The 21,815-nt window shown below is 45.6% G+C and overlaps 1 protein-coding gene and 1 long non-coding RNA gene across 8 annotated transcripts in view; one reads left to right on the forward strand and one right to left on the reverse strand.

Moving 5' to 3' along the window:
- Positions 1-9,070, reverse strand: part of LOC120406045 (kynurenine/alpha-aminoadipate aminotransferase, mitochondrial-like) — a 28,272-nt gene extending 19,202 nt beyond the window's left edge. Inside the window, exons 1-2 of one of the 5 annotated variants that reach the window (XM_039540206.1) lie at positions 8,833-9,070; positions 4,583-4,651 (exon numbers count right to left, since the gene is read on the reverse strand). In XM_039540206.1, coding sequence (XP_039396140.1) covers positions 4,583-4,649 — 67 coding nt within the window. In that variant the 5' untranslated portion in view covers positions 4,650-4,651; positions 8,833-9,070. The other 4 variants (XM_039540203.1, XM_039540207.1, XM_039540204.1 and 1 more) reach the window with 4 other exon arrangements.
- LOC120406047 overlaps positions 7,170-21,815 on the forward strand; it is a 53,765-nt gene continuing 39,119 nt past the window's right edge. For all 3 annotated transcript variants that reach the window (XR_005599052.1, XR_005599053.1, XR_005599051.1), the window contains exon 1: positions 7,170-7,714. This is a non-coding gene — a long non-coding RNA (uncharacterized LOC120406047). The remainder of the gene's footprint in view (positions 7,715-21,815) is intronic.

The raw sequence follows: 21,815 nt of genomic DNA on the forward strand, positions 1-21,815 counted from the left end.
AGCTTTCTTGGCATTAACTGAACAGGCCTGGATGGTGAATCTTTAACAGATAGCTTTCCTTCCAGCTGTTTGAATTACATAGGGGTAAAATGAAAAGTTTTAAATAGTCTGAGTAAAAATCTCTTCCACCTCCTATTAATCAGGTTTGAATTGTTTGATATCTGTGATATCTCAATCCTGCTTATTCTCCAGTTTTCAGTAGTCTAATCCAGCAGAATGGGGTATGCAAGACCTGAATTTTTACTGGAAAAATTGCGGGGAAAGTCACCTCCCCTTAAAATAAATAAATAAATCTATAAACAGTTTTTTTACTCACGTCTGGATTGCTTTTCTAATCATTAGAACAAGCTGTTTCTGTAACTATAATTAGTTTTTAAACTTTTAACACCTAATATCTTAATGCTATGCTTTGTGGGGGAAAATGTTGACAACTCTTATTTTTGAAAGCAACACATTTAGTTTGTTTGTTTGTTTGTTTAGTGTTTACAAGACATACCACATAATGTTCCTGTTTATAAATTCAGAAGTTACCAAAATACCACTTAAAGCAGGTTAATAAAGAGTATCTAGAACAGAGGTGGCCAACCTGTGGCTCCGAAGCCACATGCAGTTCTTCAGAAGTTAATATGTGGCTCCTTGTATAGGCACTGACTCTGGGGCTGGAGCCACAGGCGCCAACTTTCCAATATGCCAGGGGGTGATCACTGCTCAACCCCTGGCTCTGCCACAAGCCCTGCCCCCACTCCACCTCTTCCCCTCCCCTCCCCTGAGCCTGCAGTGCCCTCGCTCCTCCCCCCTTTCCCTCAGAGCCTCCTGCACATCATGAAACAGCTGATCGGGAGGTGTGGGGAAGGAGGAGGAGGAGGTGCTGATTGGCGGGGCTGCTGCTGGGTGGGAGGCGCTGGGAGAGAGGTGGGGGAGCTGTTGGGGGGGCTGCTGACGTATTACTTTAGCAATATACATTGTTAAATTCTGGTTCCTTCTCAGGCTCAGGTTGGCCACCCCTGATCTAGAAAAACAAAGATCTAAATTTTACCTGATGTCATGCACATAACGCCCACTGAAGTGAAATGGCAACTGCCAGCCTACACCTCAGGGAAGAATTTGACCCACAGTGAGGAGGTGATGGGATGTAGGCTAAAAGCAGTTACAAAATGGGTATGTTTTTAGGCTCTTATTTTACAACTGGCTCCATGTAGGCCTCAGCTGGCAGTACAGAAACACTTTTTCCTGCCATATGGAACAATCAGCTATCGACAGCAGCATATATAGCAGTGGTTCTCAACCTTTCCAGAGTACTGTACCCCTTTCAGGGCTTAGATTTGTTTTGCGTACCCCCAAGTTTCACCTCACTCAAAAACTACTTGCTTACAAAATCAGACATAAAAATAAAAAAGCGTCACAGCACATCATTACTGAAAAATTGCTTACTTTCTCATTTTGCCTGTATGAATTTTTAGTCATAGAATCATAGAAGATTAGGGTTGGAAGAGACCTCAGGAGGTCATCTAGTCCAATCCCCTGCTCAAAGCAGAACCAACACCAACTAAATCATCCCAGCCAGGGCTTTGTCAAGCTGGGTTAAAAAACTCTAAGGATGGAGATTCCACCACCTCCCTAGGTAACCCATTCCAGTGCTTCACCACCCTCCTAGTGAAATAGTGTTTCCTAATATCCACTCTAGACCTCCCCCATTGCAAATTGAGACCATTGCTCCTTTTTCTGTCATCTGCCACTACTGAGAGCAGCCTAGCTCCATCCTCTTTGGAACCCCCTTCAGGTAGTTGAAGGCTGCTATCAAATCCCACCTCATCATTTTTTTCTGCAGACTAAAAAAGCCCAGTTCCTTCAGCCTCTCCTCGTAAGTCATGTGCCCCGAGCCCCCTCCTAATTTTTATTGCCCTCCTCTGGACTCTTTCCAATTTGTCCACATCTTTTCTGTAGTGGAGGGCCCCAAAATTGGACACAGTACTCAGGGGTGGCTCTAGACATTTCGCCGCCCCAAGCACGGCGGCATGTCGCGGAGGGCGCTCTGCCGGTCGCCGGGAGGGCGGCAGGCAGCTCCGGTAAACCTCCCGCAGGCGTGCCTGTGGAGGGTCCGCTGGTCCCGCGGTCCGCAGGTCCCACGGCTTTGGTGGACCGCCTGCGGGAGGTCCACCGGAGCCACGGGACCACTGGACCCTCCACAGGCACGCCTGCGGGAGGTCCACCGGAGCCGCCTGCCGCCTCCCGCAGCATGCTGCCCCAAGCACGCGCTTGGCGTGCTGGGGCCTGCAGCCGCCCCTGACAGTACTTCAGATGTGGCCTCGCCAGTGCCAAATAGAGGGGAATAATCACTTTCCTCGATCTGCTGGCAATGCTCCTACTTATACAGCTCAAAATGCCATTACTCTTCTTGGCAACAAGGACACACTGTTGATTCATATCCAGCTTCTCATCCACTGTAATCCTCAGGTCCTTTTCTGCATAACTGCTGCTTAGCCAGTCGATCCCCAGCCTGTAGCAGTGCATGGGATTCTTCCGTCCTAAGTGCAGGACTCTGCACTTGTCCTTGTTGAACCTCATCAGATTTCTTTTGGCCCAATCCTCCAATTTGTCTAGGTCACTCTCGACCCTATCTCCCCAGCTTAGTGTCATATGCGAACTTGCTGAGGGTGCAATCCATCCCATCATCCAGATCATTAATAAAGACGTTGAACAAAACTGGCCCCAGGACTGACCCTTGTGGCACTCCACTTGATACCAGCTGCCAGCTAGACATCGAGTCATTGATCGTTACCCGTTGAGCCCAGTAATCTAGCCAGCTTTCTATCCACCTTATAGTCCATTCATCCAATCCATACTTTTTTTAACTTGCTGGCAAGAATACTGTGGGAGATCATATCAGAAGCTTTGCTAAAGTCAAGATATATCAGGTCCACTGCATTCCCCATATCCACAGAGCCAGTTATCTCATCATAGAAGCAATCAGGTTGGTCAGGCATGACTTGCCCTTGGTGTATCCATGCTGACTTCTCCTCCAAGTGCTTCAAAATGGTTTCTTTGAGGACCTGCTCCATGATTTTTCCAGGGACTGAGTTGAGGCTGACTGGTCTGTAGTTCCCCAGGTTCTCCTTCTTCCCTTTTTTAAAGATGGGCAATATATTTGCCTTTTTCCAATTGTCCAGGACCTCCCACGATCACCACGAGTTTTCAGAGATAATGGCTAATGGCTCTGTAATCACATCTGCCAATTCCCTCAGCATCCTCGGATGCATTAGATCTGAACCCATGGACTTGTGTATGTCCAGATTTTCTAAATAGTTCTTAATCTGTTCTTTCACCCCTGAGGGCTGCTCACCTCCTCCCCATACTGTGTTGCCCAAGACAGCAGTGTGGGAGCTGACCTTGTCTGTGAAGACAGAGGCAAAAAAAGCATGGAGTACTTCAGCTTTTTCCACATCATCTGTCACTAGGTTGCCTCTCCCATTCATTAAGGGTCCCACACTTTCCCTGACCTTTTTCTTGTTGCTAATATACCTGTAGAAACCCTTCACATCCCTTGCTAGCTGCAACTCCCGTTGTGTTTTGGCCTTTCTGATTATACCCCTGCATGCTCGAGTTTGTACTGACTTCACTAGTGCTTTTTATGTAGCCTGTTATAAAACTAGGCAAATATCTAGATGAGTTGACGTACCCACTGGAATACCTCTGTGTACCCCCAGAAGTACGCATACCCCTGGTTGAGAACCACTGGTGTATATGTATAGTATGCATCTAGAGTCAGCTGCACAGAGTCGGGCAAGTAAGAAGCAATAATGGCATGAAACAGCCAAGGAAGTTGATAGGGTACAGGAGTTACTCAGCATATCAATATGACTGGTAAGGTCTAGAGTAACTTACTAGAGTAAACAGTGGATTCTTTGTAACTTGAAGTCTTTAAATCATGATTTGAGGACTTCAATAATTCAGCTAGAGGTTATGGGCCTATTATAGGAGTGGGTGGGGGAGGTTCTTTGGGATCATGATGGTCGCTTCTGGCTGTAAGCCTTAGTCTTCTTCAAGTGACAGGCTAAGGCACTCAGAAGTGTGAAGAAGATGAGACTGACTTTCAGGATGACTTCCTCTTGGATTCAATAATAGTTAATTATTGAATCCAAGAGGAAGTCCTCCTGAAGGTCAGCCTCATCTTTACTAATAGTCAATTGGACCTGTACAACTAATAAAAATTCAGCAATAAAAATCACAGTTTAACTCCAGAAGCAGGGGCATTGGCAGAAATATTTTCTGGCATGAATTTAAAAGAATTAAACAGTGTTACTATTTCCAATTTTTTTCTTTGTGTGAGGTGGTTTCCATTGGGTACAATGCATATTCATTTTATAGATCAAAGGCAAACTATCTCAGGTACCTCTGCCTTTACGCATTGAAAGCAAATAAGACACACAGCATATTTGTTAGCTATGTATGTATTAGCTTATAATTGCCCACAGTTTTCTTGTAAGACTGTTCCGGTATTTATCTGCAGTGTCATGGCTGAGTTCGGAAGACAGGGCAATATGGTTTAGGAGCTATCAGTGAGGGGTGGCCAGTGTGTACTTACTCAGAAGTCTTATTGGAGATGCCTTTCTTGCTGCACTTACTGCAGTGATGAAATGAGAATAATTCATGACTATAAGACAAGCAGCAATTCAGATCATTAGTTAAATGGGACACAACGGGCTAGAAAAAGGAAGGAAAAAGGAAACATCACTTTTCAACATGGTTCATGACACTGGATTGTAAATACATAAAAAATATCCATCAGTAAAAAACTTCTCCAACATACAATCTGTTTAACTGTGCCATTTAGTAAGATCATTAAAATGGGGGAACATCACATTAAGCTCACAATTTAATCTAATTAAAATGAATTCCCTTCATATTGATTCAAAATAGCTTTTTTTAAAATGTTCTTAATGAATGTTTAGATGACTTATTTTGGGGAGCCCATTCATAAAACAATGTATAGTGGTTTTGTGCTCTCTCTCTCACTCTTTTTGTTTCTGCTGTAGTAGTTAACCAGCACTGTTCTGAGAGCCGTATACATTTTTGGGGAACATCAACTATTCTAATGCACACACACACAAAAAAGGAAGTACCGGTAAGTAGCAGCTCTATACTGGGTTTATTTAAAAGTCAAGGAGGGGAAGGGGAAAATAAAATTGTCAAATGAAAATGGACAAAAAACAAACAAACTTCACACTAAAGAATGAAATATTATATTTCTAAGATAGTATACCACACAATGGATAAAAGAATCTATAAAGAATTTCAGGTTATTACATTAAATAATTATAGTATATACATTCCAGTTCTGGGATTTATTCCTCTGGGGTCCAGTCCAGCACCCAATAATGTCATCAGAAAGACTCCCATTGATTTCAGTTAGATTTGGATCAAGTCCTTGGATTTTAAGATTAGTGTAAATAGCCACGCCACATTTATGAGGATAATTTGGAGGTGTATGAGGGAACGAGATGAACCGAATGCTTCGCTTATGTCACTGGTCCCAAAAAGCAAAAGTAACTGTAAACCTTTTTCTTCTCTACGTGAAATAGAATTTTAAAGACAAATTATGAGTGTAGAAGAGTGACAGATCTGAAGCAACCATCAGCTCTTTCTAATGAGAATCCAGCTTTGTTTTGTTAGTTGAATTAAGTATAGCATTTAAGTTCAAGCCATCACAGTGTGTCACAACACTTGTCTGACTAGGAGACAGAGATATGGTTTAAATAATGCATAATTAAGAATGTCTTTCAAAATGTTTCAAACTGATTTTTCATTTTTCCATTGCCTCCAAAAGGACCTTACTACAGTAAACAATTTCCATCAGGTGTAAAAGGCTGGCAGAGAGAGAGAGAGAGAGAGAGACACCCATCCATTCAGAATAGCCAATAGCCCAGTGATTAAGAAGCTCTCTCTCCCACTCTCCCTAGATGTTTTGTGAACAATTTGAAAAGGTTTTAGTTTTGTTCCAATGCAGAAAGAAAACAAATTCCAAAACCTCAAAATTGTTCCTGGTTAGGAAATATGTATCTGTTCATAGAGAACAAGAGTAACTAAAGTCAATTAGTAAGGATGATGAAGGAAAAATTCACCTACTGGGCAAAAAATATGAAAAGTATTTTAAGTTTGGAGTAATCAAGTGTACATAGTTATAATAATAATAATAATTAGAGATATACCAATCTCCTAGAACTGGAAGGGACCTTGAAAGGTCATTGAGTCCAGTCCCCTGCCTTCACTAGCAGGACCAATTTTTTGCCCCAATCCCTAAGTGGCCCCCTCAAGGATTGAACTCACAACCTTGGGTTTAGCAGGCCAATGCTCAAACCATGGAGCTATACCTCTATAAAGAGATTAAATTTCCCTCTATAAAGGGAAATTTATATTTTATAGATTACTAACACATAGCAATCAGTATTGCTTTAGTGAATGTCTTCCCGTTTGTAATGTTATTTCTGTTATTTGTATTTATATGAAAAACCCAGTTAAAATATCCTCTCATTCTCAAACTGCAGGGTCTCCTACTGCAAAACCTCCTGTATGCCCCTCGTGCTTCTGCATACCAAAGCTCTCCAGTGTAGCAACAGGCATTGTTTTTCATAATCATGGGCAGATTGAATTGTATCTAGAACTTAAGGAAAATATTACTATGGATGGGCCCAGTCTTACAACTTGCTGGGTCTTAATCTGTCAGAGAGGGGAAGAAACTGGGTAGTATGTTATCTCATCTTACTGTCCCCCAGCTGGAATGGAATATTGTGCCAGTCTGAGCCTCACAAGATCTCTTGCACTGTTTGTGTTTATGGCTTACAAGAGACAGAACAGCACCAGGAAAACATGTAATAAGACCAAAGAGATAGGACACTGTGGTGGTCCTCAATGCTGGAAGAAAAACTTTTAGTATTCCTCAAAATTCTCAAACTTCCTGTCATCACCATGCAATTAAAAACTCCTGCTGCCTTATCAGACTACTAAAATCATCCTGGGAACAACGTGTGATGAGGTGCCTACCCCAAAGAGATGGTGAAAGGATTAATGTAGGTCAATTAACCCACCAGGTTTCACCTGGAGGTGGCCCAGCTGTAATTAAAAGATGAGGCCCAGCTGGGTGATATTATAAACAGAGGCAGTCTGGAGTAGGTAGTGGTTATAGAGAAAAATACCATTGTTATCTTCTTAGTAGTACAGAGGTCTGTGGGGCATAGGAAGGCCCCTATAAGGCACAGAGGAAGCACTGAGTGGGGAGGGTATCTGGATCTCTCCGAAGAAGCCCTGGTGTGTGTGTGCTGATTTTTACAAAGAGCCCAAGAAGGGACTGAGGTGATGGCACTTATACTAAGTTTGCTGAACTGGAGCTTGACATAAGAAGTGGACCTGGGCTTGTGTACCAGCTACTGGGAAGGGGGTGTAAAGCCCTCTGATGTAAGGTATTAAGAATAACTTATAGTCTGAAGAATATGGTGTTAGGCCCATGAGGCTCAGACCTGCAGCTAAGGATCAGATATAAGGATGCTGGATTGTCTGTTGGGGTGTCTATTATCCTGGAAGGGGACTGGCTGGAGGGCCAAGCTACGAGAACAGGTAGAGCTACTAGACCATCACAGGACCAGAATGACTGTTGGCAGAGAGCTTCTGGAAAGGAAAGAGATACAATACTATTTCCAGGCATGAGGGGTTGTGTCAGCAAGTAAGTCCATCTTCAACAGGTTGACATTTGTTTTTGTTTTTTTGGAAAGCTGATAGAATGATTGACATTTTTTGGATTCACTGAAAAAAAATCCACCTGCGAACTTGATATCAAAAGCATGGACCTAATTCTGCTCTCACTTCCACCAGTTTTCCAATAGTGTCATTTGTATTGATTTCAGTGAGACTATTCCTGGTTACACTTGTGTGAGACCAGAATCAGTTGCTATATGTTCTAGAAAATATTTCAAATAGAAATGTATGTGGCTAGTGAAATAGACTTCCTGCAGGACCTAGAATTCATCTTTTCCCCAGGACAAAATATCACTTTTGAAATACTAGTCCAACTGTATCTGTTGACTGTTCAGTATTGCACCAGGAAAGAATACAGCTCACTGTATCTAAGTAAACAGGGTAGAATTCAGAAGTGAAGTTAATGTTACTTGTTACTATCTAATTGCATGCAACTGCAGAAGCAAGTGTAAGCAGTACTAGGTGTGTCAGTAACAGGGTAAGTCAACAGTTACTATAAACTGTTCAAATTCCCTTCTTCTGGGTTAAAATGTAATCAATATCTGGACTGATCCTAGTTCCACTCACCTCTGCAATGCATTACCCCAGTAGGTAACTGACTGTATGAACTCTGTGTAAACATGTTATGTAGCTAGCTGAGCTTGTAGTTGATTTTTCTAGCCTATAACGTAGGCAGCCGTTTTCTCGCTGAAACTGACCAGCACGGAGCTGGTAACTCTGTTTCCCTCGGCGTGGACTAAGCCCTGCCTGCAATGGATTTCAGTGCTCCGGCGTCTGGTTGTAACAAAGATGGGGGAGCAAAGCAGAGAATCCTTACTGGGCAGGAGACTTGGCTCCGCAGCAGCCGTGGCAGGTCAGGCTGGCTCAGTGGCTGTTTCGGAGAGCGCCGGCGCCAGCGTCCCCGGCCCCGGCTCCTGCCGCGCTCACCCTCCGCCTCCTGCCCGTGTCTGTCCCGACGGCAGCGCGAGCCCCGGCAGGACCAGGCGTCTGCTCAGGCCGCTGGATTAGGTGGCTGCGGGACGCGGCGAGCAGCAGCCACTGCCCCGTCCCCACTAGCCCCGTGGCACTGCAGGCGCGCGCACTGACCTTCCTCCCAGCGCCAGGCAGAGGCGGGAGCGACCCGCGGTCCCGGGCGCAGCACCTTCCCCGCCGGCGGCAGCTGGGACCCCGGCTCCGCGCACAGGCTCCGGCCCGGACGCGGTCGGTGCAAGGCCGGCTTCAGCCCTGCTCCTGTGCAAACTGCAACGCGCCCTAGTGGACATGTGCTGCTGGGCGCACGTGAGCGCTGGGAAAGTGAAGCCCCGCTGAAGTCACAGCCCCCTGCTAAACGCCCACAGAGCTGCTGGGACCGGGGCGGGGGCGTGGCAGTGAAAGAGCAGAAGGAGAGATCAGAGTTCAGGCCACGATTAAATAATACAAAGACTAAAATTAGGTCCCTAGCTATTTAGGCATCTTACTAAGAGGCCAGATCTTCCCTCCGCCCGCCCCTCAAAACTCCGGAGGCCCCAGTATCTCCTGTTGAGGGGTGCTCAGCCATTTGAAAAAAACAGCTCAGTATTTACTTGCCTAATTATGGGCATACAATAAATGTCAGCACATAAGTCTGTTTTGGACCCTGGGGTGCCTGAGTCTCTTGAAAAAGGGACTTGGGCTCTTAAGTTAATTTAAAAGCAGCAAAGAGTCCTGAGGCACCTTATAGACTAACAGACGTTTTGGAGCATGAGCTTTCGTGGGTGAATACCCACTTTGTCGGATGCATGTAGTGGAAATTTCCAGGGGCAGGTGTATATATACACGCAAGCAAGAAGCAGGCTAGAGATAACGAGGTTAGTTCAATCAGGGAGGATGAGGTGCTCTTCTAGCAGCTGAGGTGTGAAAACCAAGGGAGGAGAGACTGGTTTTGTAGTTGGCAAGCCATTCACAGTCTTTGTTTAATCCTGAGCTGAGGGTATCAAATTGTCTGGTCCTGAAGTTTTTTTGCTGCAGGATGGCCACCTTAAGATCTGCTATTGTGTGGCCAGGGAGGTTGAAGTGTTCTCCTACAGGTTTTTGTATATTGCCATTCCTAACATCTGATTTGTGTCCATTTATCCTTTTCCGTAGAGACTGTCCATTTTGGCCAATGTACATAGCAGAGGGGCATTGCTGGCATATGATGGCATATATTACATTGGTGGATGTACAGGTGAATGAACCGGTGATGGTGTGGCTGATCTGGTTAGGTCCTGTGATGGTGTCGCTGGTATAGATACTCTTTGCTGCTTTTACAGATCCAGACTAACACGGCTACCCCTCTGATAAGTTAATTTAGGTGCTCTTGAAAATGTCACCCATGGCATAACTTTAGTTACCTGTTTTTGAAAATCTTGGGTTTGGGTGTGGGTTTATGGGTGTGCTGAGTGGGCAGAGGGGAAAAGATCTTGGAAAGGAGAGTGGGGAAGTGTGCTGCCCAAGGGTGATGGGTAGAAAAGATGCTACCCACACTGAGGTGGGAAAGCAGAGACAAGCTGTATTGTGTAGCTGGTCCAGCCTTGTGCTTCTGCTAGGGATTCTAGATGCAGTCTAGGAGCTGCACCATTCAACATTTAAAAATGATGTGATAGAAAATAATTGCCTTCTGAGTTTATTCTTGAAATATTTATTTTTATTTCATTCTTTAGCTATTGGCAGACTTCTGCATTGTACTTTACAGACACAGGGATAAAGCAAGGGCCCTGAGCTGAAGCACTTGCATTATAATTTACACATAATACCATGATAGTGTGTGTAAATATATCATAGTCAATATATCTCATCATACAGGAGGTGGAAAGAGGAGAGCATTTGGAGAGAAGGTTAAAGTGCTTACAATTTTTTTGTCCTGCAGAGTAAAATGATTAGACTTGTTTTAAATCCTACACAAGTTTTTTGTTTAGTCATGTGGGACTGTGAATGGGTTCCCCCGTCAGCTCTTAGGAGGGCTGGCTGGCCCTCTCTGTAAATTAAGCAACACACACAGTCTACCAAAGTACCTCTACCAAGTGCTTTGTTACTATTTATGCTCCAGGTACATCACACTGTAATAGTAGTTCCATGGAGCCCCCTTCCTGCTCATGGCTCAACCTTTCATGATGCTTGTTTTCTTCTCAGAGCTACCCAGCTGTCAAATTAATTACCTCACTAGCCCCTCAGGCCCTTCTACGCTTCCAAATCCTGACTACACTAATTGCTTCCAGTGCCCTGGGTGATCTAGTGACCAGGATGCTGTCTTTCAAAGGGCTCATTTTACAGCTGCCAACAGCACTCTGTCACAAGGGCAAAGGAGTGTGGAACACTATTGTAGTACTAACTGGAATAGGTTGCCTATTAGGAGGGATATGGTGAAAGAAAAGGTTGCAATGCATGTGTTCAGGTGCTTTGCTCAATCTGGGCCCTAGTGTACAGGGAGAGGAGGCAATTCCAAGAGGATAGAGCACAACATTGAAAAAGGTGTGGTCTCAAAGTGAGAGAGGATGTATGGGGCATGTAGTTGAGTGGAATGTAGGGTACATCTTACAGAAAGTTGGTAGAGTAGAAATGATAAAAGAGGGTGGGAGCTGGGGTGGGGCCCCCTGAGTCATGGCCCTGCTGCTTCTAAGCATAGGCAGTGAGTGTCTAGAACTAGAGGACTCAGCTGCCTCAAATCTGAGCCACTCTGCCACCTGTGTGCAGAGCCCAGCTTTGCAGGTGAAGCCCCATTCTGGTGGTACCAGCGCTTGCTTGGCACTGGGCCACCTGGCTGCCCAGCAGCAGGTGGAGCAGCGAGAGTCCCTGGAGCCCAGCAATGGCAGTGAGGCAAGTCTGGGTGGAGCCGCAGCACGGTGCTGCAGGCAGAATCTATCCCAAGTGCATCCAGTGACTCAACCCTGGGGAGCAAGCAGGTGAGACAGAAGGAGAGGGGGAAGGGATGGTGGGGGTGGAGAAGACTGGCAGTCCCCGTAGCTGTAAACAGCTCCCCTTGCTCCCAGCCTTCAAACCCATCCCTCCCACAACTCCTACACACCTCCCTTCAATGCCCCTCACACAGCCTCCACCCTTCCTTGCAGTGACTGTTTTCCTAACAGTGCCATCCCTTTCTTATCTAGGTTACACAACTATAGCACTTCACAGTGATCCTGGAATTCTTTGAATTGCGCTCTGTAGCCCTGGCAGCAGGTGAACTCCTGAGGGCTTCCTCTATGGCTTTAACTTGACCATTTGAACAAGTGTTAAAGGCACATCACCTTGTCCACATTAGTCAGTTAACATGTTACCTAGACCAGGATTTGGAAGGTATTGAGGCCTGAAGGTGAAGATCAGAGTTTGACTGCAACATGGGGACAGCAAGCCAGGGGAGATTACCAGGATGCCTTTTTGGCAGTTGGGTTGTGTGTGGTTTTTTTTTTTTTTTTTAGGGGACTTTGTCAAGAATAGGTATTGTACAGTTTTATATCTGCCAAGCGTCTCCATGTAATTAATACATGCAAAATGGAAAGTGTTTTTTCTCAAACCCTTTTAAGGTGCATGGGAGCAGAAAGAGTTGTTAGTTTGATTTAAGTGTTCACAATGTTGTAATGAAAATCAATTCACCATTGACTTCAATGGGGCCAAGATTTCACCTGAAGTATTTTTGGGGGAATAATGGCTAAAAAGTGGTGATGCTGAGAGGAGATTGTGGAGTCCAAAACCAGAATTAGTCTAGAGGCATACAGAATTTATGGAACTCTAGGCTCAACAGATGTGAATTGGATTTCAAAACAATTAAATCTGTCATCGTGGGTATAATATTTCTAAACCTTTTGTGTTGTGCCTTGGACTATCTGAAACACAATGAAGTCAGTGGAAAGACTCCCTCTGATGGTGTTTACAAACCCCTCACTGAGGCAGGGGAGAGGCTGGAGCAGTACTGGACCAGGAAAGCTCTCATCCTCTGTGATGGGGTTCCTGGGGTGCAACCTGGACTCTGAGACTACTGAGCTCTCTGTCCCACCAACCTGGGGTATCCTTCTCACACGGTGGTGCTGTTGCTAAGTCACAAACCTCTGGCATTTACTTCACTTACAGACATCCACACACCTGACTGAGTTACATGAATGCTTTGCCAGCCACTCATGAGCCAACAAAAGAGGCTCCAGCAAATTCCTGACAGCTCCCTAGTTTTGCACCCCAGAACTGGACCATCTTACACTACTCAGGCTTCTGAGCAGTGCAAGTTCATTAGCCAGTCTGCCCTTCTCTCGTGTGTACCCTCTCCACATCTAGCCTTTGTACACTGAGCTGAGATTTCCCAAGCACTTCAACCAAAAGACACTGTTTTAGGTAAAATATAAAACCGATATCTTAACTACAGAAATATTAGTTTTTAAGTGACTATAAGTAGCAGCTGTACAGATCAAAGTTGGTTACCTAAGAAATAAAATAAATTTGCAGTCTGAGTTCTACAACCTAAACAGGATTTGAATCAAGCAGTGTCTCATCTTGACAGATGGTAGAAGCTGGTTACATCCCTTCAGTACACAGGCTGGGGCTCTTTTCCAGGCTGGGACCACCAACCTCAGCTCAAAGTCTGTCTTCCAGGTGTTGAGTTTGGGGGCTGGACAGGAGGGAGAGGCCCAGTACTAGTTTTATCCAGCTGGCTGGCGAGATCGCTGCTTGTGATGTGGGGTCTGCCCAGATTGGTGTCACAGTCTCCATTGTCTAGGTGCTCTCTCTGAGAAGTCTTCTGGGATGGCTGCTGGGAAAGTGGATTCTCTTTAATGGGCAATCAGCATATCTTGCTACTCCATTGCTGTACCTGAAAGACTGGTTGTGGGTTCCTAACCTCAGAACATATTTCAGTAACACACATACAGCATAACTTCACATACAATGATAGCACAGATGATCCAACAGGATAAAAATGTTCAACAGATCAAAACTTTTAAAGTGATACCTCACAAGGCATACTTTGTACAAAACCTATCATAATTATGATAGTGGTGAAGATGGGGATTCCAGGATGTTGTTTTGTAGTACAGAGTGCCATACCCTCAGGTGCTGCTGAGCATGCTCCTGGGAAAAGGAGCATTATAAAAAGAGCTCTAGCAGCCCTGGTAGGTGGTAGGAGAGAAGCAATTTCCAGAAAGAGTGCTGCCTTACAACAGGAGCAGAAGAAGCTCTTATTGAGGTGATCCAGCTGTCAGTCTTTCTCCCTCCCGCCCCCTTGAGATCTCACCTCAGGGGTAGGGAGAACCATGGAGACATGAGAGGGTTGTCTGCATCAGCCCTGAGACTCTGGGGGTTTGATGAAAAGGACTAAATAAAAAATCGGCTATGCCCTAAACTGAAACATTGGGTGGGGTGGAAAGTGTCCCAGGACAAGGTGAACAGAAGATGGGCCAAGAACAGGCTAGCCTGTTCTTTCAGGGTCCTGGGCTGGGACCTGATGGAGTGGTAGGGCCCAGATCCCCCTCTCCACCACAGATTCCTCTTACCCTAGTCCTGCCCATCCCAGGGCTAGGCAATTACCAGTTCAGGAGCTGACTGAGTAGAATCCCCTCTATGGGGTCCTGAATACATTGGGTGAAAAGGGAGACCAGGATGGCAGGCCTGCTGACCAAACTGGCAACCCTGCTACACTGATTTCAGTGGGCTTTATTGGTGCCCTTAGTAGATTTCAGTGCTGTATTATTGAAACAAACTAAATTACAGAGAATATAGCTTATTCAATGCTTATCCAAGCTGCATTCATCTGTTAAATCTTGGATCTTTTAGCAGTTTATTCATCGCCAGTTATATACCCTATAAACCACAAATCAAAATGAATGCTTTATTTACACATTATGTAAGAGTAGTCACTTCTCAGCTGTTCTGATATTTGTGTTTCTATATAGGGTGTATGCTATTTGTAGTAAGTCTTGTGAAATTCATGAAGAAATGTTGCTGTGAATATGTAATATCCGCATCATTTTAAGGAACAGTATCTCTGTCCTTTAAAAACATTCGCCCTATCATCCTTAAATCCCAAAACAGTTGGTCTATGTTATAGGTCCAGTCTCACTTTTCTTTTTAAACTCAAATTATCTTATTAGTTGTGCTGAAGTGCACTGCTTTCTAGCCGCTTTGGAGTGCATGTGTATGTTTTATTATATATTACACTCCTTGGATTTAAAGATTGGCTTGGTAGTTTTTTCCTTCTGAGCTGACCAAAAAAGAAGCTGCCCTTGCTATGAGTGTGCCAAGATTCAACCTACAGTATTTTTGTGATTATTTAAGGTTGTTACAACGCTTAATTACTTTTGTAATGTGACTTGAACCATTGTCGTTTCTATATCTTAAGGCACATAAGTATATCCTAAAAAAAGAGCGGTAATTGGGCTGATTGAGGACACTGAATGTCCTGCAAACTAAATGCCATTCCATAGGAAATATTAGACCATCATTAAACGACCTAGTCCAGCATGCACTGTGGTGTGCCACAGGAAGTTAAAATTCACTGGAAATATTTGGTGGTACGTGGGCTAAGCAGTATAGATGTTGCCTGTAGAAAAGGGGCAAGATTAGAGACATCTGTGTACTAATGTTTGACCACTAGATGGCAGCTGTGCACTTCATTTTGTGATTATGAAATGGAACTAAATAAAAATTCCTGCCAAAATCATGTCTGCTTATTCCATTAGATTGTAGTTGCTTTACTGCAGGCAGTGAAACTAGAAGTGAAGTGTCCTGCCTGGGCTATTCTTCTGCCTGCATTTTTATCTTAAGGGTTAATTCTAGCTAGTGCCAGTGCCTAGTAGCAGCTGGAACAACTAGAAGTTTAAAAGGTGGTAGTATCAGAGCAGCGATGCAGATGAAAGTGGAAGTATGACACCGACTTGATCAGATCTTAATCAGAAGTGGACAGGAATAAAATCAGCCATATTAAATATCCCTGGAGATTTCCTTCTATCCTGACCTCATGGAAGGTCCTAAATGAGGCAAACTATCAAATTTGCAGCAGCAAAATGGATCTAGCAGACTCTGAAGAACATAAGCTCTCCCTAGCAATTCTGAGTGGGGTTTGGTCCAGTGTAGGGATGAGGTCTCTTAGATTTGCTGGCTAACTCTGGCCAGTTCTACCAAGAGTCTAAAGCTACTAGTGTTGTGACTGCATTGGTAGTGAATCCGTGGGTGACACATGACAGTTGAATCCATCACATTTGTTTTCTCTGCTTGCAAGTTACATTCTTTCCTCCCTACCTTTGCCTGTCTTGTCTCTTAAGACTGTAAGCTTTCCAGGGAAGGAATCATCTCTCTATTTGTACAGTACCTATACACTGAGGCATTAACTCGGTTAGAACCAATGGATGCTACCATAATAGAAACAATAATAGTTCATGAGTAATATGTAATGGAAGGATTCCTTACCCCTGTCTCACAAGGAGAATCCCACGTGCAAAGCATGTATATGGACTTTTTTTTATCTGGGGTTCAAAGATTTGGTCTATAGTGAGAATTGGTGGGGGCAGACAAAGTTAAAGGCAGGACTTGTTTTAAAATAGTGACCATTCCTATTGCTCTCTCCAAAAAAATCTCTTTAAAATTAAGACGACTAGTAAGGAAAGCTCACTCAATACTTCATGCCCATTTTCCATTTGTTGAAGTGTACAGAATTTGGAAAACATACCTGAATTTTGCCAAGGTGCTTTCCATGTATTCCTGTCATAACTTTTATCAAAGGATTTTCCTCGTTACCATTCTCCCATTGTTGTGCTGCAATCAGGGGCGGCTCTAGGCACCAGCAAACCAAGCTGGTGCCTAGGGCGGCCAAATCTAGGGGGCGGCAGGCTGGGCCGGTGGACCTGCCGCAGTCATGCCTGCGGGAGGTCCACCGGAGCCGCGGACGACCGGACCTGCCGCAGGCATGACTGCGGAGGGGGCGCTCGTCCCGCGGCGCGGCTGGACCTCCCGCAGGCATGACTGCGGCAGCTCAAGCGGAGCCGCCGGACCCGCGAACCGTCCGCAGCCGTGCCCGCGGGAGGTCCGCTGTTCCTGCGGCTCCGCTGGAGCTCTCGCAGTCATGCCTGCGGCAGGTCCGCTCGTCCCGGGGCTCCGGTGGACCTGCCGCGGGAGCTCAACCGGAGCCGCGGGAAGAGGGGACCCGCCGCGGGACCGAGGAAGGGCGGCGCAACACACCGCGCTGCCTGGGGCAGCCTATTTTCTAGAGCCGCCCCTGGCTGCAATGATTTTCCGTTGAATTAAGTTGTAAAGCATAGTGGCACAATAGCCCTGGTAACTGTGGTGCCGATAACAGTTGTCCAATGAAATGCTTAAAATAAAAACAAAAGCAACAGCCTACTTCAGTGCTGTGATAAGGTGCTCTTTGTTTGGACCTATTTGAAGTAATCAGTTTTGTGTCCCGTTGTATTGGAGGACTGACAGCACACAGATACAGCAGTTGGGTGGCAGGATGTACAGAAGTGGTTTCCACCCTTTTTGTTGGGAATCACAAATAGGGGAAAATGCTCATGTGCAAACTGCAGGAAACACACATTTCTCTTGTACCAGACCCTGGTGCAGTTGCTGCCACCTTTTTATGCTCCATTTTCCATCAAGAATAGGATAGGTCGGGGGGGAGGGGTATGCTGAGATTGAACAATCAGGGCAAACTGTAAAGAACTGGGCAGGTAGTCCCCAAAACTGAATGGTGTTTCTAATAAATAGATTCACCAATCCAGGAATAAAACAGCTTCTACAGCACCTTGCTGGCTACCCAGATTTTAGCCAAAAACACAGTTCCTTCAGAACAATCCAACCTTGGGCTCCCACTCAGACAGCCAAGTCAAATATAATGAGAATTACTGAAAATCTTGTTCATCATATAAAAAAGTTCTACCAATCCCAAAGGATTAGACACATTGTCCACCAGGTCAATGAATAGTTCAGACTTTACCCAAATACAGGCTCTCAGCCAATTCTTATTAACTAAATTAAGATTTATTTAAAAAGAGTATTGATCATCATACATACAGATCTGAGTAGAATTCTTAGTCACTTTCATAGTAGAGATTGTGAGCTTTAGAGTTGCAAAGAGTTCTTTCACAATTAGTTCCATAGGTTATAGTCCAATGTCCAATATCAGGGTCATCCAGATTGGAACTGGAGACTTCAGTCTTCAAGCTTGACTCGAGCTTCCCCTGACAAAGCTTAAGCTGAGCTGAGCTAACAGGATCAGGGCCCAAGAGTTTTTTTTATAGTTCTCTGGCAGCTTCTTGACAGCAGGCATTCCTTGGGTGAAGCATTGTGGCTTTGAAGCAGAACCTCCTATTTCCTATGTACCATTAGTAATTAGCTGCATGGATTACCATAAGGCAACTGCCCATCTCCCACCATTTATAGGTAGTTTCAGGAGTGCAAGTATGGCAGTACCCTCCATACTTCATACCTGCAAGAGATTTCTAGCTGGTATGGCGTACCAGGAAGACTTGGCTGCTGGATGGCCCCATGCTGGTAGCTCTGCCCCCTGCCCCCACTCAGCTTTGTAGCACTGCCAGAGGACATGGCTGTGGGGGGCAGAGCTGCATTCTGCTCCTTTCACTGCTGCTGCATTCATTTTTAACAGCACAATACATATGCTAACAAACTTAAACAAAGCCTTTGTTTAGGTTTGTTAGCATATGTATTGCTGTTTTACCTTGGCCAGGACCATGTCAAAGGCACTGGAGTTGGTCATTATTGTCCTCCACTCATGAACAGTGCTATGAAGAAGCTGACTGGAATCAGTATGTGCACAGACCTAAAGGACCTAAGTGGCCTGGTTGACTGGATAAATGAAAGATGCACTTTTGGGCAGCAGCTCTTGCAGTTTTGCAGGCTGAGCAGGCTCTGTCTGTCCATATCTGGCTACATGCCCTTGGAGTTTGTTTTCTATTCCGCACGTGGCACCTCTGCTGCTATTGTTTCCAGATGTGACCTTCATTTTTTTTTTGAAAAATGTGTGGTGATGACCCTGGCATTATAAGATGAATCTAATACCAAACAATAAAATGGGGGTGGGGGGAAGAATGTATATTATTCTAGACAGAGACCTACAAGGGAGTTCAATCTAATTATGCAACAAGAAAACTCAGCTAACCAGTAGTGAAAGAAATACATTTCCCCTTGTAACACTGGGAGCTATGTTAGACCAAATATAGGACTAAAATACTGGGGGAATTCTTATTGTATACAGGGGCGGCTCTACAAAGTAGGCTGCCCCAAGCAGCGCGGAGCGCTGCGCCGCCCTTCCCCAGTCCCGCGGCGGGTCCCCTCTTCCCGCGGCTCCGGCATCCTGGGGAGGGCGGCATTTGGAGCTCCCGCCGGCATGCCTGCGGCAGGTCCACCGGAGCCCGGGACGAGCGGACCTGCCGCAGTCATGCCTGCGGGAGCTCAACCGGAGCCGCGGGAAGATGGGACCCGCCGCAGGCATGACTGCGGCAGGTCCGCTCGTCCCGGGCTCCGGTGGACCTGCCGCAGGCATGCCGGCGGGAGCTCCACCGGAGCCAAATGACGCCCTCCCCAGGATGCCGCCCCAAGCGGGCGCTTGGCCCGCTGGTGCCTAGAGCCGCCCCTGATTGTATATAAGCCACTGTCTAGGAACAATGCACTGTGCCTGGCTGAAAGAGAACTCAAAGATGAAGGAAGATTCTCCTATAAATCTTTTCTCTTTATATTTCCTCTCCTTTTCTCCATTCATATCTTTCTTTCCTCTCTGCTCCTTCCCTTTTCTGTATCTTTGTGTGTGGTAGATGTGATGGTTTTAGGTTTTTTGTGTATTGTATCTTTCAATTTCTAGGAATTTTTCACATCTGCAGAGCTCATTGCCTGTTTTGTTCCCAGAGTTGATTGGTGACTATAAACCAGGAAACATACAGACTTTGTTCTCTCATGAAGATTTTCTTTTTGTTGTTTTCCATTGTCAAAAAGAACTCATTTGAGGCTGAAAAAATGTATCCTTTGTTCAAATCTCACTCTATTTCCACTATAAAATGAAATATTATGCTTCCATATACAAAGAATAAAGATCCAACAGATGAAAAATCAGTTGCATTTTACAGCTGGCCTCAGTGTTTAAGTATTAACTTGAATGTGTGCCAGTGTGCCCTCACTGACTAGGCTCAAAGGCGCAGTCACACCTGAACAGCTAAAAATTAACCAGGCTCTTTTAGGCTAAACGAAGTCATGCCACTCGCTCCATCTGTGCTGTTACATGACAGATACCAAAACTCCAGTGGGGCATGGTGCTGGCACACAGGGTCTCAGGTACATGGTGTGATTTTTTTTGTGTGTTCTTTTCATAATCTCTCTTGGGAATAGTCATGTATGTGAAATAGCTGGTACTTATGATTATGCTATTTCTATGTATGTATCATCTTGGTATCTCAAGTTATGAATATTAGCTATGTTTACTATGTTTGCTCCTGTGGTAATACCCACAAGGTACTTAGCCAGAACATAAAGAGACAAGTCAAGTTGAATGGCCTATTAAGGAACACTTAGCTCAGAATGGACCCTGGAAAACACCTGTCTACACTTAATGGACTCTTCCTGTGAACATTCTAATTAGAGTATGGGCGATGGTGATGGACATGTAGCTTGCCCATGTGACTCCAAACATCATCATTCATAGTCAGAACAGATTTTCCTTCACTTGGCAAAAGCTGGGAGCCCTGGGGTGGGGCAGGGAGGAGCCCCATGGAGGGTCGGGGGGGGGGGAGGTCACATGCCCCCCCTTGTGTCCCTCCCATAAGCGCAGTACTGGCAAGAAATGATTTCTACTTGCACCACTAGGTAATTTATTACAAATTTCAAAGAGGAATAAAGACAATGATATTGTTACACCCAAGCTTCATCAAAATGTTAATCCCTTTTGATCTTTGAATCAATGTAACATAATGACAGACAGGGACTGTCTGTTTACATGGTTAACATCTGACAAGATATAAGTAACTACATACAATTAGTATTACCTCTAATTCTCTAATAATACAGGTTTTCATTTCAAAGCTCTAGTCTATCTAACGTGGCTTTGTTAACTACATACAAGAACTAGCCCTAATTACCATTTATAGCAGGGGTTGGCATCCTTTCAGAAGTGGTGTGCCGAGTCTTCATTTATTCACTTTAATTTAAGGTTTCACATGCCAGTAATACATTTTAATGTTTTTTAGAAGGTCTCTCTCTATAAGTCTATATATTATATAACTAAACTATTGTACTGTAAAATAAACAAGGTTTTCAAAATGTTTAAGAAGCTTCATTTAAAATTAAATTAAAATGTTGATCTTACGCCGCCAGCCCGCTCAGCCTGCTGCTGGTCTGGGGTTCTGTTCACCTAGGCCTGCGGCGGGCTGAGTGGGGCCTGCGGCCAGGACCCCGGCTGGCAAGGGTCCAGCAGCCAGAACCCCAGACCGGCAGTGGCTCAGCCCACTGCCGCTCAGGGGTTTCATCCGCCGGCTCCTGCCAGCCGGAATCCCGTCTGCCAGGCCCGCTCAACCCGCTGCCAGTCTGAGGTCCCAGCCCTGCCCACATACAGTGGGTACCTATCTTCTCCCTGGTTCTGGCCCGTTCTCTTCCTCTCTCTGCACTGAGCTGAGGGTGGGAGTGCACTGAGCACAGGGCTGGGGGTGAAGGGTCTGGCCAGGAGCTAGAATGAGGGAGGGGGCTCAGGGTTGGGGCAGGAGGTTTGGGTGTGGGGCACTTACCTGGGCAGCTCCCATTTGATGCAAGGGGTGCAGGTGGGAATGTGGGGCAGGGGGTGCAGGAGCTTCTGTTTGGTGCTCGATGTGGGGTATGCAAGAGTCAGGATGTGGGGGGTGCATGGGGTGTGTGGGGGGCTGGGTATGTGGGGGGTGCAAGAGACAGGGCAGAGGGCTGGGAGCATGTGAAGGGGGTGCAGGTGTCAGGGCAGGGGTGGTGGGGCGGGGTATCTGTGGGGATGCCAGAGTCAGGGCTGGAGTCATGGGTGTGTGTGAAGGAGTCAAGCAGAGGGCTGGGTGTGTGTGAGGGGGGTACAGGGCTCAGGGCAGGGGTCTGGGGGGTGTGCGGGGCTCGGGGCACGGGCCTGGGGGTGTGGC

This window comes from Mauremys reevesii, linkage group 5 (genome assembly GCF_016161935.1).
Source record: "Mauremys reevesii isolate NIE-2019 linkage group 5, ASM1616193v1, whole genome shotgun sequence".
In the NCBI taxonomy this organism is placed as follows: Eukaryota; Metazoa; Chordata; order Testudines; family Geoemydidae; genus Mauremys; species Mauremys reevesii.